This window comes from Tachypleus tridentatus, chromosome 11 (genome assembly GCF_004210375.1).
Source record: "Tachypleus tridentatus isolate NWPU-2018 chromosome 11, ASM421037v1, whole genome shotgun sequence".
Classification (NCBI taxonomy): domain Eukaryota; kingdom Metazoa; phylum Arthropoda; class Merostomata; order Xiphosura; family Limulidae; genus Tachypleus; species Tachypleus tridentatus.
The window spans coordinates 29,565,829-29,581,145 of record NC_134835.1 but is presented as its reverse complement, the minus strand read 5'-3'; the positions used below and the strand labels follow the sequence as shown (position 1 = coordinate 29,581,145).

Sequence of the window (15,317 nt, the reverse complement as noted above, 5' to 3'; positions counted from 1 at the left end):
TAAGTGGTAGAAATACTGTTTGTTGTACTCGAACACTGCACTGTAAGTGGTAGGAATACTGTTTGTTGTACTCGAACACTGCACTAAATGGTAGAAATACTGTTTGTTGTACTCGAACATTGCACTGTAAGTGGTAAAAATACTGTTTGTTGTACTCGAACACTGTACTGTAAGTGGTAGAAATACTGTTTGTTGTACTCGAACACTGCACTGTAAGTGGTAGAAATACTGTTTGTTGTACTCGAACACTGTACTGTAAGTGGTAGAAATACTGTTTGTTGTACTCGAACACTGTACTGTAAGTGGTAGGAATACTGTTTGTTGTACTCAAACACTGTACTGTAAGTGGTAGAAATACCGTTTGTTGTACTCGAACACTGCACTGTAAGTGGTAGAAATACTGTTTGTTGTACTCGAACACTGTACTGTGAGTGGTAGAAATACTGTTTGTTGTACTCGAACACTGCACTGTAAGTGGTAGAAATACTGTTTGTTGTACTCGAACACTGTACTGTAAGTGGTAGAAATACTGTTTGTTGTACTCGAACACTGCACTGTAAGTGGTAGAAATACTGTTTGTTGTACTCGAACACTGTACTGTAAGTGGTAGAAATACTGTTTGTTGTACTCGAACACTGCACTGTAAGTGGTAGGAATACTGTTTGTTGTACTCGAACACTGCACTAAATGGTAGAAATACTGTTTGTTGTACTCGAACATTGCACTGTAAGTGGTAGAAATACTGTTTGTTGTACTCGAACACTGCACTGTAAGTGGTAGAAATACTGTTTGTTGTACTCGAACACTGCACTGTAAGTGGTAGGAATACTGTTTGTTGTACTCGAACACTGCACTAAATGGTAGAAATACTGTTTGTTGTACTCGAACATTGCACTGTAAGTGGTAAAAATACTGTTTGTTGTACTCGAACACTGCACTGTAAGTGGTAGGAATACTGTTTGTTGTACTCGAACACTGCACTAAATGGTAGAAATACTGTTTGTTGTACTCGAACACTGTACTGTAAGTGGTAGAAATACCGTTTGTTGTACTCGAACACTGCACTGTAAGTGGTAGAAATACTGTTTGTTGTACTCGAACACTGTACTGTAAGTGGTAGAAATACTGTTTGTTGTACTCGAACACTGTACTGTAAGTGGTAGAAATACTGTTTGTTGTACTCGAACACTGTACTGTAAGTGGTAGAAATACTGTTTATTGTACTCGAACACTGTACTGTAAGTGGTAGAAATACTGTTTGTTGTACTCGAACACTGCACTGTAAGTGGTAGGAATACTGTTTGTTGTACTCGAACACTGCACTAAATGGTAGAAATACTGTTTGTTGTACTCGAACATTGCACTGTAAGTGGTAAAAATACTGTTTGTTGTACTCGAACACTGTACTGTAAGTGGTAGGAATACTGTTTGTTGTACTCGAACACTGTACTGTAAGTGGTAGAAATACTGTTTATTGTACTCGAACACTGTACTGTAAGTGGTAGAAATACTGTTTGTTGTACTCGAGTGTGATAACAAAAGAATGGAGTTTTCTGCCTGAATAACCAAGGTGTGCAAGTTTCATGTGATTAAACATTATTCATGATAAACTATTAAACAATGTTTAACCTGTAATGCACAGTACAAATAAATTTGGAGATAAGAAAGATAATATTTATTTTTGATAAACTGAATTCACACCCAGTGTAAATTTGTATAAAAACTATTAATTATTACACAATCAAAACAAATAATCAAAATCTTTTTTCTTCTTCTTTTTTTTTTTTTTTTTTTTTGGGGTAAACTATTTTTTTCTTCCTAAATACTTAAGTTTGTAATTCAGTAACACTCATCAGGTACAAATGAAATTAATAATGAATAACATATTTAGATTTTTAACCAACTCTCATTAACATTGTTTGTTTTGTTTGTTTTGGAATTTCGCACAAAGCTACTCGAGGGCTATCTGTGCTAGCCGTCCCTAATTTAGCAGTGTAAGACTAGAGGGAAGGCAGCTAGTCATCACCACCCACTGCCAACTCTTGGGCTACTCTTTTACCAACGAAAAGTGGGACTGACCATCACATTATAACGCCCCCACGGCTGGGAGGGCGAGCATGTTTAGCGACGCTGGCATGAACCTCCGCACCCTCGGATTACAGAAGTCGCGCTTACGCGCTTGGCCATGCCAGGCCTTCTCATTAACACAATCAAAACATAAATTTGTAATGGTTTATGGCCATATTAGGGCCCTCTAAACCATAGAAATTTATTTGGATCAAATCAAATAAGTAGTGCATGTATAGATGATAGGGTATATAGGATAAATTAAATCTTAAATGAAATAGAAAGTGGTTTATTTGTGTAGAGTAATTTATTTATTACTACACACAATTAGTAATTTTCTGATAAAATATATAATGTACTTAAACATCTCAAACAACATTCGAATGGTACAAAGAGTAACAAAAGTGTTCTTCAAAGGAAATACCTTCCAATATGTAGACTGAATTAAAAGCTAAATTCTAGTTTTCCAGATGTTGTGCAGATTTGAAAATTCTGAATCGGAACCCTAACTAATCAATCAAATCTTTAATTAGAATTAATAATCCATTCAAATATCAAATCTTCACAGGGTCCTAATAAGAATATACTAATTCAAAAAATAAAAACTGCAAATCCATCCTTGAAATACCTATAAATAAAAGGCTTTTGTACCTAACAACACTTATTTTGTAGATTGTATGAAAGAAGATTTAGAGACATCATTTCCCAAAATTTATAAACCAAATTCTCAGAATTATGGAAAGTATAAAATAAAAAATAAGAACCATATATTGCTTATCAATTTTCAATCTTTCTCAAAAAAAATGTACAATCAAATTAAATGAATAATACATGGCTACTAGACTTTACACCAGATAATTTCCAAATGAAACAGAAATGGAAAGTCTACAGGGTTTCCTCATGTCAAATTTAGAATTATGGTCTTCCTTTTTTTATCATTCATTATCCTTTCTCCAATAGTTTTTATGCGTATTATTTGATTTTAATTGTTAACTGTGACACAAGAACTATAAAAACAAACTTACTGTGCAATCATCTGAACAAGAAGCTATCACATTGTCATTGAAAGGGTTCCACTTAATGTCTAAAACTGGCCCTCTATGCCCAGTTACCTTTCCAGCACCAACCTCTAAGCGTCCAGTCTATATAATATTAAATAACAAGTGTTATTTAAACAGCGAGACAGCAAAAATAATGTCTGTTAACGAATTTACAAAATGTAAAAAATGAAAGTAACCTACCAAGATTTATAAAGTAAATCAGTTATTATGAAGGTAATATTAACTTCCTTCTGAATTATCAATTTTTCTTTTGTAAATAAATACACCTGCAACTTTTACCTTATCACTTTCAAATCACAGCTTACCTCTACACTCGTGTTATCACACTGTTTAAAAGTGCACATATTGAGATTTAACCACACCTTATGTAAATGGTTTTATAGTTCCACTATTGCACAATATTGAAATTTTTATAGTAACAGCTTTCAAAATAGTTCATACATCATATGTGAACTTTGGCTTTAAAGTCCAACTCCAAGAAGGCACAAAGGTCCACTGTGGACAGAATGAAAGACTTGAAAAATATGCACTTGAATGGAATTGCTGGGATTCTCATTTCTTTATCCATTTTTCATTAACAATTGGCTTATAACCCTTCAACTTCAAATCATTGTTCAAGATCTTATTAACTGCTTTACCAGAAGAGTCAATATGCTTAATCACAATGGCTTTTGTTATTTTTTTTATTGTTTTTTTTTGTTTTTTTAGTGAGGGGCTCCTGTGATCTTAGAATTTACTTGGCAGATAACAGCATTACTACAGATTAGTTTTGTAAGTTGTTTTAAAGCATACTGCTATCCAATGAACTCTGATGTAGACTTTCTCAATTCAGTAAAAAATTTTGAAACCTTGTATCCTTTGGCTCTTTGCCACTTAATCTTGCCACATGAACACCCCTCCATGGAAGATATACTTCACTTACAGCCAGCCTTAGACTATATAAGTCATAAAATACTTGGAAATTTGCTGTGAATCAAATACACTGCACCAAGGCTCGCACTGCAATAAGCTCATTGCATTAGTACCTTAAAATTATTCACAAAGTACAATTAACTCAATAAAACAATTATAAACAGATGAAAGTAAACCACATAAATACTTGTTTTTTTATATTAAGAATGAGCTGAAAAATAATAAAAAAATAACTCTGTGTCCTTGTTATTTACATAAACAATACATTGAAAATTGAACTTGTTTACCTTTTCAATTGGAATAACAGAAAAAGAGCCACCTCCTGCTGACTCTGTCACTACTGCAACAAATTTTGGGTTAACTGCACAAAAATAGCTATCATGGGCATTCTTGGTAATTTTGATACATTCATAACAATTATGTTTTCTTGCTGGGGATCCGTAGACATGTCGAAACTTGCTACTTCTGACACCCCGAAAAGACATCTGAAATTTTATTATCCAATAAAATAACTATTAAAGTTTTATACAGTTAACCTCATGTATTTAAAGTTATACAAGTCAAAAGTTTACAGCAATATCTGTCCAAAATCTTTCTTGGCATCGTGAGATTAAAAGTTAAACATTAAAGAAAATACTTTAACACTTTTCTCAATGAAAATGGTAAGGCCCCTTTCTAAATAAAAAAAAAACAGGAAACATCAGAGCTGGAAAGGAGCTTTATAACCCTTAAACAGAGGGAATGTTGTAGGTAGCAGCATCAGTTGATGACAGCCGTCGTTTAAGGGTTAAACTTGGATCTATATTACAGTAACTAGTACTTTCTCTCGTTAAGAAAGGAACTGTTTGGTTTTGAAGATGGTGTTTCAAACTCTTTGACAGGCATAGCAAAGAGTACAACACTGTATGAAACATCTCCACAAACTTGACAAAAGGCAGAAACAGCTTCTATGAAACTATTCATTATACTCAAAATTTTACTACAACCAAGAATTATATTCACATTCAAGAATTTTATACATAAAAGGAACTTTTATTTGACTGGCAGCTTACTTTACCCTGTAGAAAACACAATAGTTAAATAAAATATCACCCTTCAATTTTTTTCTTTCAAAAAATCTGTGCATTAAAATGAAAAACTAGATAGGCTGTGAAATGACTTGCTCAAATATTAGTAATTCAACAACCCTATAAATCAAGATCCAAACCACCAGAAACATAACTTAAAAGTCACAGTTTGTATGTATCACTTGTACATTTCAACTCAGTTATAGTGTAACATAACACTGACAATCTATAATATTATTTTTTATCTAAATTTGTATTTGCTTGTAAAAAAAATATAAAAAAGTTCCTACCATGACATTATAGCACTAAACACAAATACATAAATATAAAAGATATTTATATAAATATTTAACAAGAATATTGCTATTTTACACAAGAAACTACATTCTGAAGTATTTTAAGTTTTTGTTGGAATAAAAAATGAAAATAACTACTGAACTATACTTTTATTCAGTAGTGTAATACATGACAGCTACTATTATTTGTTCAGCATTAATTGCAGTATACTGGAAGTTTACTGGCACAACCAGGGTCAGATTATTTATTAGGAACAATGTATAGGGCCTACGAAAACTATGGATGTATGAAAATTTTCCTTAAAAGTTAATCTTTGGTTTAACTTGTATGGCTAAGTGGGGCCTATAAACAGAAGCCTAGGCCCTACAATTGTCTTGATCTAACACTGATTACAACAACAAAACTAATCTGGCACATTCACTCAAAATATAGCCTAAATACATCAGGGTAACAAAATACATTTAATGCCTGCATTTGTAATCTAAATAACACAACATATTTGTTAATATAGCTCTAAGCTACCTACACATCACAAAATAGGCTGTCCACAAACTCAGCCCTTCCAGCAGTTTTATTGCTACTAGCCTTTAAAATAAAGGCTAAAACTTATAAATTATAGACCGAAATTGATTGACATATTTATATCTTAGATAAATATTTTTTTCCCAGATATGCTATGTTGAAATAATTAAGTCCTCCAGAACCAAATATATTTGAAACCAACTGTTTCTTATCAATTGATGGTAATGTTTCTTACTATGCTATAAAGAATATTAGTTCCAGAACTCACTCTTTGACCTCTTGTCTCAAGAGAAACCACTCGTGAATTATTCTAAATTAAATTTCACATTTTGAATATCTAACAAAAATTCTGTTTTCTATAAATATACAGTATTTTTAAAAGTTTTTCTGCAGTTTGTAGGTTTTGAAAGTAAAAAATTACACTTCTCATATAACAGTAAACAAGATCATTAAACTATGGACATATATTATTTAGTATCTCATGTCATCCTTTTTATATCTCAAATCCACATTCCTGCAAAAACTCCTCTGAAATATTATTCCAAGTATCAACAAATACAATATTTGGTTGGTTGCTTGTTCTTTGTTTCTGCTCAGTTAATTTACATACCAATTCAATAGTTTTAAGGATATGAGCTGTCAGAGGCCTTTATTACGTAAAACAATAAAGTATGATGTAATGTTAAGAACTGACAAGATCATCAGGCTTAAGTCTGTTCTTAACTTTAGGCTTAATTTTGTTCTGTCCCCCGAAGAAGTAATCTGCAGGTACCATTCACCATACTCAGGTTTGTTTTGGTTGTTTTGAACCAATCGCTTTATAATTCTTAACAAGTTCTTCAACTGCATGTATAGAAAAGCCAGACTTACAAATATTATAATTACACTAATATTAAAGTCAGATCCTCATTTGGTCCTCTGTTGAAATTCTTGGAATTTCAATGTATAACCAACCATTCTGGATAGAAAACTGTGAAGCTATTAATATTAGTACAACAATAAGTAATTTTATATATAAGCAACACTGTGTATTATTACAGTCAAAACAGCAAGTACCAAAGTACATAATGTACAATTGCTTATATGTCCATGTTCCACATTGTGGTCAGAACCTTACTTCATTCCAATAGAATCACAGGGCCATAATAGAATATTATTTAGAAGAGGCTTAAAACTTCTGTAACTGCTCAAATAGTCTGTAGTTGTCTACTACAGGTTGTTGTTTTTATTAATGTTTAAACCTGGGAAAATGTACTGTACTGACAAAAATTAAGCTTCTGAAAAATCAAGTTTTAAAATTATGTAGGAAGACTTGCAAACTGTAAGGGTTGGAATAAAAAAATTGTTTTAAATGGTAACATATATCAATAAAAACAGGTTTCTGCTGAATAATAATTAACATTTCTTAAAACAAATCCCAGTAAGCATAAAACCTAATAAAGTCCATCTTCAGTAAAATAAAACATGAAATAACATCCAAACACAAATACTAGTTTAAAGTATTCAATCAGTGAACATTGAGTTTTCTGTTTGTGGTATTTTGTTTTGTGTTTTCGTTAATGCTTAATATATACATTATAGCATGTATTATCTACCTGGCTCTCACTTCTTTCTCCCATCTTCATCAGAAATCAACCAATCAAAACTGTTAAATAAAACAGAAGCATACAGGTAAGCAAACAAGTAAAAGGCAATGTTAATGAGTTACTTAATTAAAAGATACAAAATAAGATACATAAAAAATAATGGCATAAAATATCACTGTTACTGTTATTCAATTTGGGATTCAAAAATATAATCAAACTGTTTCACAAGAGACAAATTGCTCTGAACAATATCAGTAATGCAAATTATTATGCATTTTAAAAGTGATTTTTTTTATCATTAACAGAGGTCAAAACAATTTACTAAAATCTGATTACAAATAAATATGTTCTAAGTAAAAATGGAAAAAATTTAAATACATTTTTTCAATTTCATTAATGAGCCTAAAATTGTTTTTTGTACTTCTAAATTACAGTAATATACTTAAGTAATATTTAAAATTATGAAGTTTCAAGCATTTAAAGAAAAAAGCAATCACTATTGTTTCTTAAACATTTCTAATAAACAACCAGTTAGAATTAAAAAGTTTAATTATAAACTTGACAACAATGGACCTCTTCAAAAGGTGAATTTATAAACATTCTTATAAAAGCAGTTAATGTGAATAATGGTTTAAAATGCAATAAAATAATTTGAAGGTGATATTCAAGTTTTAAAAAAATGCAACAGCTAAAACAGAATAAAATTCAAACTGCAGTTGCAAAAAGAGAGGGAATTCTAATTAATAACCTGAAATAAAATAGTAATTGCTACTCATCTTATTTGTAATAAATCCAGTTGAGAAATAAAAATTTCCTTATAAACTTAGTTTCACATAAAAAAAATTAAGAAAATACATAAAGACAGTATAGAGTGGAAGAGAACTAAATACATAATGACAGTATAGAGTAGAAGAGTACTAAATACATAATGACAGTATAGAGTAGAAGAGTACTAAATACATAATGACAGTATAGAGTAGAAGAGTACTAAATACATAATGACAGTATAGAGCAGAAGAGAACTAAATACATAATGACAGTATAGAGCAGAAGAGTACTAAATACATAATGACAGTATAGAGCAGAAGAGTACTAAATACATAATGACAGTATAGAGTACTAAATACATAATGACAGTATAGAGTAGAAGAGTACTAAATACATAATGACAGTATAGAGTAGAAGAGTACTAAATACATAATGACAGTATAGAGCAGAAGAGTACTAAATACATAATGACAGTATACAGTGGAAGAGAACTAAATACATAATGACAGTATACAGTGGAAGAGAACTAAATACATAATGACAGTATAGAGTAGAAGAGAACTAAATACATAATGACAGTATAGAGTAGAAGAGTACTAAATACATAATGACAGTATAGAGCAGAAGAGTACAAAATACATAACGACAGTATACAGTGGAAGAGAACTAAATACATAACGACAGTATACAGTGGAAGAGTACTAAATACATAATGACAGTATACAGTAGAAGAGTACTAAATACATAATGACAGTATACAGTAGAAGAGTACTAAATACATAATGACAGTATACAGTAGAAGAGTACTAAATACATAATGACAGTATAGAGTAGAAGAGTACTAAATACATAATGACAGTATAGAGTGGAAGAGTACTAAATACATAATGACAGTATAGAGTGGAAGAGTACTAAATACATAATGACAGTATACAGTAGAAGAGTACTAAATACATAATGACAGTATAGAGTAGAAGAGTACTAAATACATAATGACAGTATAGAGCAGAAGAGTACTAAATACATAATGACAGTATAGAGCAGAAGAGTACTAAATACATAATGACAGTATAGAGTAGAAGAGTACTAAATACATAATGACAGTATAGAGTAGAAGAGTACTAAATACATAATGACAGTATAGAGCAGAAGAGTACTAAATACATAATGACAGTATAGAGCAGAAGAGTACTAAATACATAATGACAGTATACAGTAGAAGAGTACTAAATACATAATGACACTACAGAGCAGAAGAGTACTAGATACATAATGACAGTATAGAGTGGAAGAGTACTAAATACATAATGACAGTATACAGTAGAAGAGTACTAAATACATAATGACAGAAAACAGTAGAAGAGTACTAAATACATAATGACAGAAAACAGTAGAAGAGTACTAAATACATAATGACAGTATAGAGCAGAAGAGTACTAAATACATAATGACAGTATAGAGTAGAAGAGTACTAAATACATAATGACAGTATAGAGCAGAAGAGTACTAAATACATAATGACAGTATAGAGCAGAAGAGTACTAAATACATAATGACAGTATAGAGCAGAAGAGTACTAAATACATAATGACAGTATAGAGCAGAAGAGTACTAAATACATAATGACAGTATAGAGCAGAAGAGTACTAAATACATAATGACAGTATAGAGCAGAAGAGTACTAAATACATAATGACAGTATACAGCAGAAGAGTACTAAATACATAATGACAGTATACAGTAGAAGAGTACTAAATACATAATGACAGTATAGAGTAGAAGAGTACTAAATACATAATGACAGTATAGAGCAGAAGAGTACTAAATACATAATGACAGTATAGAGCAGAAGAGTACTAAATACATAATGACAGTATAGAGTAGAAGAGTACTAAACACATAATGACAGTATAGAGCAGAAGAGTACTAAATACATAATGACAGTATAGAGCAGAAGAGTACTAAATACATAATGACAGTATAGAGCAGAAGAGTACTAAATACATAATGACAGTATAGAGCAGAAGAGTACTAAATACATAATGGCAGTATAGAGTAGAAGAGTACTAAATACATAATGGCAGTATACAGTAGAAGAGTACTAAATACATAATGACAGTATAGAGTAGAAGAGTACTAAATACATAATGACAGTATAGAGTAGAAGACTACTAAATACATAATGACAGTATGGAGTAGAAGAGTACTAAATACATAATGACAGTATAGAGTAGAAGAGTACTAAATACATAATGACAGTATACAGTAGAAGAGTACTAAATACATAATGACAGTATACAGTAGAAGAGTACTAAATACATAATGGCAGTATAGAGCAGAAGAGTACTAAATACATAATGACACTATAGAGCAGAAGAGTACTAAATACATAATGACAGTATAGAGTAGAAGAGTACTAAATACATAATGACAGTATACAGTAGAAGAGTACTAAATACATAATGACAGTATAGAGCAGAAGAGTACTAAATACATAATGACAGTATAGAGTAGAAGAGTACTAAATACATAATGACAGTATAGAGTAGAAGAGTACTAAATACATAATGACAGTATAGAGTAGAAGAGTAATAAATACATAATGACAGTATAGAGTAGAAGAGTACTAAATACATAATGACACTACAAAGCAGAAGAGTACTAAATACATAATGACAGTATAGAGCAGAAGAGTACTAAATACATAATGACAGTATAGAGCAGAAGAGTACTAAATACATAATGACAGTATAGAGTAGAAGAGTACTAAATACATAATGACAGTATAGAGCAGAAGAGTACTAAATACATAATGACAGTTATATAGAGCAGAAGAGCACTAAATACATAATGACAGTATGGAGTAGAAGAGTACTAAATACATAATGACAGTATAGAGTAGAAGAGTACTAAATACATAATGACAGTATAGAGTAGAAGAGTACTAAATACATAATGACACTACAGAGCAAAAGAGTACTAAATACATAATGACAGTATAGAGCAGAAGAGTACTAAATACATAATGACAGTATAGAGTAGAACAGTACTAAATACATAATGACAGTATAGAGCAGAAGAGTACTAAATACATAATGACAGTATACAGTAGAAGAGTACTAAATACATAATGACAGTACAGAGTAGAAGAGTACTAAATACATAATGACAGTACAGAGTAGAAGAGTACTAAATACATAATGACACTACAGAGCAGAAGAGTACTAAATACATAATGACAGTATAGAGCAGAAGAGTACTAAATACATAATGACAGTATAGAGTAGAAGAGTACTAAATACATAATGACAGTATAGAGCAGAAGAGTACTAAATACATAATGACAGTATACAGTAGAAGAGTACTAAATACATAATGACAGTATACAGTAGAAGAGTACTAAATACATAATGACAGTATAGAGCAGAAGAGTACTAAATACATAATGACAGTATACAGTAGAAGAGTGCTAAATACATAATGACAGTATAGAGCAGAAGAGTACTAAATACATAATGACACTACAGAGTAGAACAGTACTAAATACATAATGACAGTATAAAGCAGAAGAGTACTAAATACATAATGACACTACAGAGTAGAAGAGTACTAAATACATAATGACAGTATAGAGTAGAAGAGTACTAAATACATAATGACACTACAGAGTAGAACAGTACTAAATACATAATGACAGTATAGAGCAGAAGAGTACTAAATACATAATGACACTACAGAGTAGAAGAGTACTAAATACATAATGACAGTATAGAGTAGAAGAGTACTAAATACATAATGACAGTATAGAGCAGAAGAGTACTAAATACATAATGACAGTATAGAGCAGAAGAGTACTAAATACATAATGACACTACAGAGTAGAACAGTACTAAATACATAATGACACTACAGAGTAGAACAGTACTAAATACATAATGACACTACAGAGTAGAACAGTACTAAATACATAATGACAGTATAGAGCAGAAGAGTACTAAATACATAATGACACTACAGAGTAGAACAGTACTAAATACATAATGACAGTATAGAGCAGAAGAGTACTAAATACATAATGACACTACAGAGTAGAACAATACTAAATACATAATGACAGTATAGAGCAGAAGAGTACTAAATACATAATGACAGTATAGAGTAGAAGAGTACTAAATACATAATGACAGTATACAGTAGAAGAGTACTAAATACATAATGACAGTATAGAGCAGAAGAGTACTAAATACATAATGACAGTATACAGGAGAAGAGTACTAAATACATAATGACAGTATAGAGCAGAAGAGTACTAAATACATAATGACAGTATACAGTAGAAGAGTACTAAATACATAATGACAGTATACAGTAGAAGAGTACTAAATACATAATGGCAGTATAGAGTAGAAGAGTACTAAATACATAATGACAGTATAGAGCAGAAGAGTACTAAATACATAATGACAGTATAGAGCAGAAGAGTACTAAATACATAATGACAGTATAGAGCAGAAGAGTTACTAAATACATAATGACAGTATACAGAAGAGAAATTACTAAATACATAATGACAGTATAGAGCAGAAGAGTACTAAATACATAATGACAGTATAGAGCAGAAGAGTACTAAATACATAATGACAGTATAGAGCAGAAGAGTACTAAATACATAATGACAGTATACAGTAGAAGAGTACTAAATACATAATGACAGTATACAGCAGAAGAGTACTAAATACATAATGACAGTATAGAGCAGAAGAGTACTAAATACATAATGACAGTATAGAGCAGAAGAGTACTAAATACATAATGACAGTATAGAGCAGAAGAGTACTAAATACATAATGACAGTATACAGGAGAAGAGTACTAAATACATAATGACAGTATAGAGCAGAAGAGTACTAAATACATAATGACACTACAGAGCAAAAGAGTACTAAATACATAATGACAGTATACAGTAGAAGAGTACTAAATACATAATGACAGTATAGAGCAGAAGAGTACTAAATACATAATGACAGTATAGAGCAGAAGAGTACTAAATACATAATGACAGTATACAGGAGAAGAGTACTAAATACATAATGACAGTATACAGCAGAAGAGTACTAAATACATAATGACACTACAGAGCGGAAGAGTACTAAATACATAATGACAGTATACAGTAGAAGAGTACTAAATACATAATGACAGTATACAGTAGAAGAGTACTAAATACATAATGACACTACAGAGCAGGAGTACTAAATACATAATGACAGTATAGAGCAGAAGAGTACTAAATACATAATGACACTACAGAGCAGAAGAGTACTAAATACATAATGACAGTATAGAGCAGAAGAGTACTAAATACATAATGACAGTATAGAGCAGAAGAGTACTAAATACATAATGACAGTATAGAGCAGAAGAGCACTAAATACATAATGACAGTATAGAGCAGAAGAGTTACTAAATACATAATGACAGTATAGAGTAGAAGAGTACTAAATACATAATGACAGTATAGAGCAGAAGAGTACTAAATACATAATGACAGTATAGAGCAGAAGAGTACTAAATACATAATGACAGTATAGAGAGCAGAAGAGTACTAAATACATAATGACAGTATAGAGCAGAAGAGTACTAAATACATAATGACAGTATAGAGCAGAAAGAGTACTAAATACATAATGACAGTATAGAGTAGAAGAGTACTAAATACATAATGACAGTATACAGCAGAAGAGTACTAAATACATAATGACAGTATAGAGCAGAAGAGTACTAAATACATAATGACAGTATAGAGTAGAAGAGTACTAAATACATAATGACAGTATAGAGCAGAAGAGTACTAAATACATAATGACAGTATAGAGTAGAAGAGTACTAAATACATAATGACAGTATAGAGTAGAAGAGTACTAAATACATAATGACAGTATACAGTAGAAGAGTACTAAATACATAATGACAGTATACAGTAGAAGAGTACTAAATACATAATGACAGTATAGAGTAGAAGAGTACTAAATACATAATGACAGTATAGAGTAGAAGAGTACTAAATACATAATGACAGTATACAGTACAAGTGTACTAAATACATAATGACAGTATACAGTAGAAGAGTACTATATACATAATGACAGTATACACAGAGAAATTACTATATACATAATGACAGTATACAGTAGAAGAGTACTATATACATAATGACAGTATACAGTAGAAGAGTACTATATACATAATGACAGTATACAGTACAAGTGTACTAAATACATAATGACAGTATACAGTACAAGTGTACTAAATACATAATGACAGTATACAGTACAAGTGTACTATATACATAATGACAGTATACAGTACAAGTGTACTATATACATAATGACAGTATACAGTACAAGTGTACTATATACATAATGACAGTATACAGTACAAGTGTACTAAATACATAATGACAGTATACAGTACAAGTGTACTATATACATAATGACAGTATACAGTAGAAGAGTACTAAATTAAGACATTTCATTTTATAAGGACATCACTGTTTATTATTTCTTGTTTCATTTTTGAACTGTGTTTTGTTTAGTAATAATCAGAAAAATTTTAATTTCACTTCAGTTGGTTTGTAAAAATATATAGATATATACATTTCCTGCAGTTATTTAATTGTCACATACATTCTACAACTGTAACATCAGAAACAAACATAGGTCCAAGAAGTCTTAATATGACTTAATATAATCTGAAAGGTGAATCTTTCTACTTCACAGACAAACTTGAAATGTTTGTTCTTTCATACTAGTACTGATTAACCTATGGTAATCCACTTACCATAAGGTGGACCACAGAAAAGAAATTGAAAATTGGTAGTACATAAAACTTGTAACTTTTTTCAAAATTCAAAATATAAAATTTGATTTATTATTTCAAAAATCATTCAAAATAACAAAAAAGGCACAAATACAAAAAACAATCTCCCTTACTCACAGACTAATTATACAAATCTGTACCATAGGTCTCGATATA

The 15,317-nt window shown here is 30.7% G+C and overlaps 1 protein-coding gene across 5 annotated transcripts in view; it reads right to left on the bottom strand.

Annotated features, from left to right (window-relative positions):
* Positions 1 to 15,317, bottom strand: part of LOC143231845 (coronin-2B-like) — a 47,786-nt gene that overhangs the window by 16,753 nt on the left and 15,716 nt on the right. For all 5 annotated transcript variants that reach the window (XM_076466562.1, XM_076466563.1, XM_076466558.1 and 2 more), the window contains 3 exons: positions 7,522 to 7,571; positions 4,328 to 4,525; positions 3,093 to 3,209 (listed from right to left, as the gene is read on the bottom strand). In XM_076466562.1, coding sequence (XP_076322677.1) covers positions 3,093 to 3,209; positions 4,328 to 4,525; positions 7,522 to 7,551 — 345 coding nt within the window. In that variant the 5' untranslated portion in view covers positions 7,552 to 7,571. The remainder of the gene's footprint in view (positions 1 to 3,092; positions 3,210 to 4,327; positions 4,526 to 7,521; positions 7,572 to 15,317) is intronic.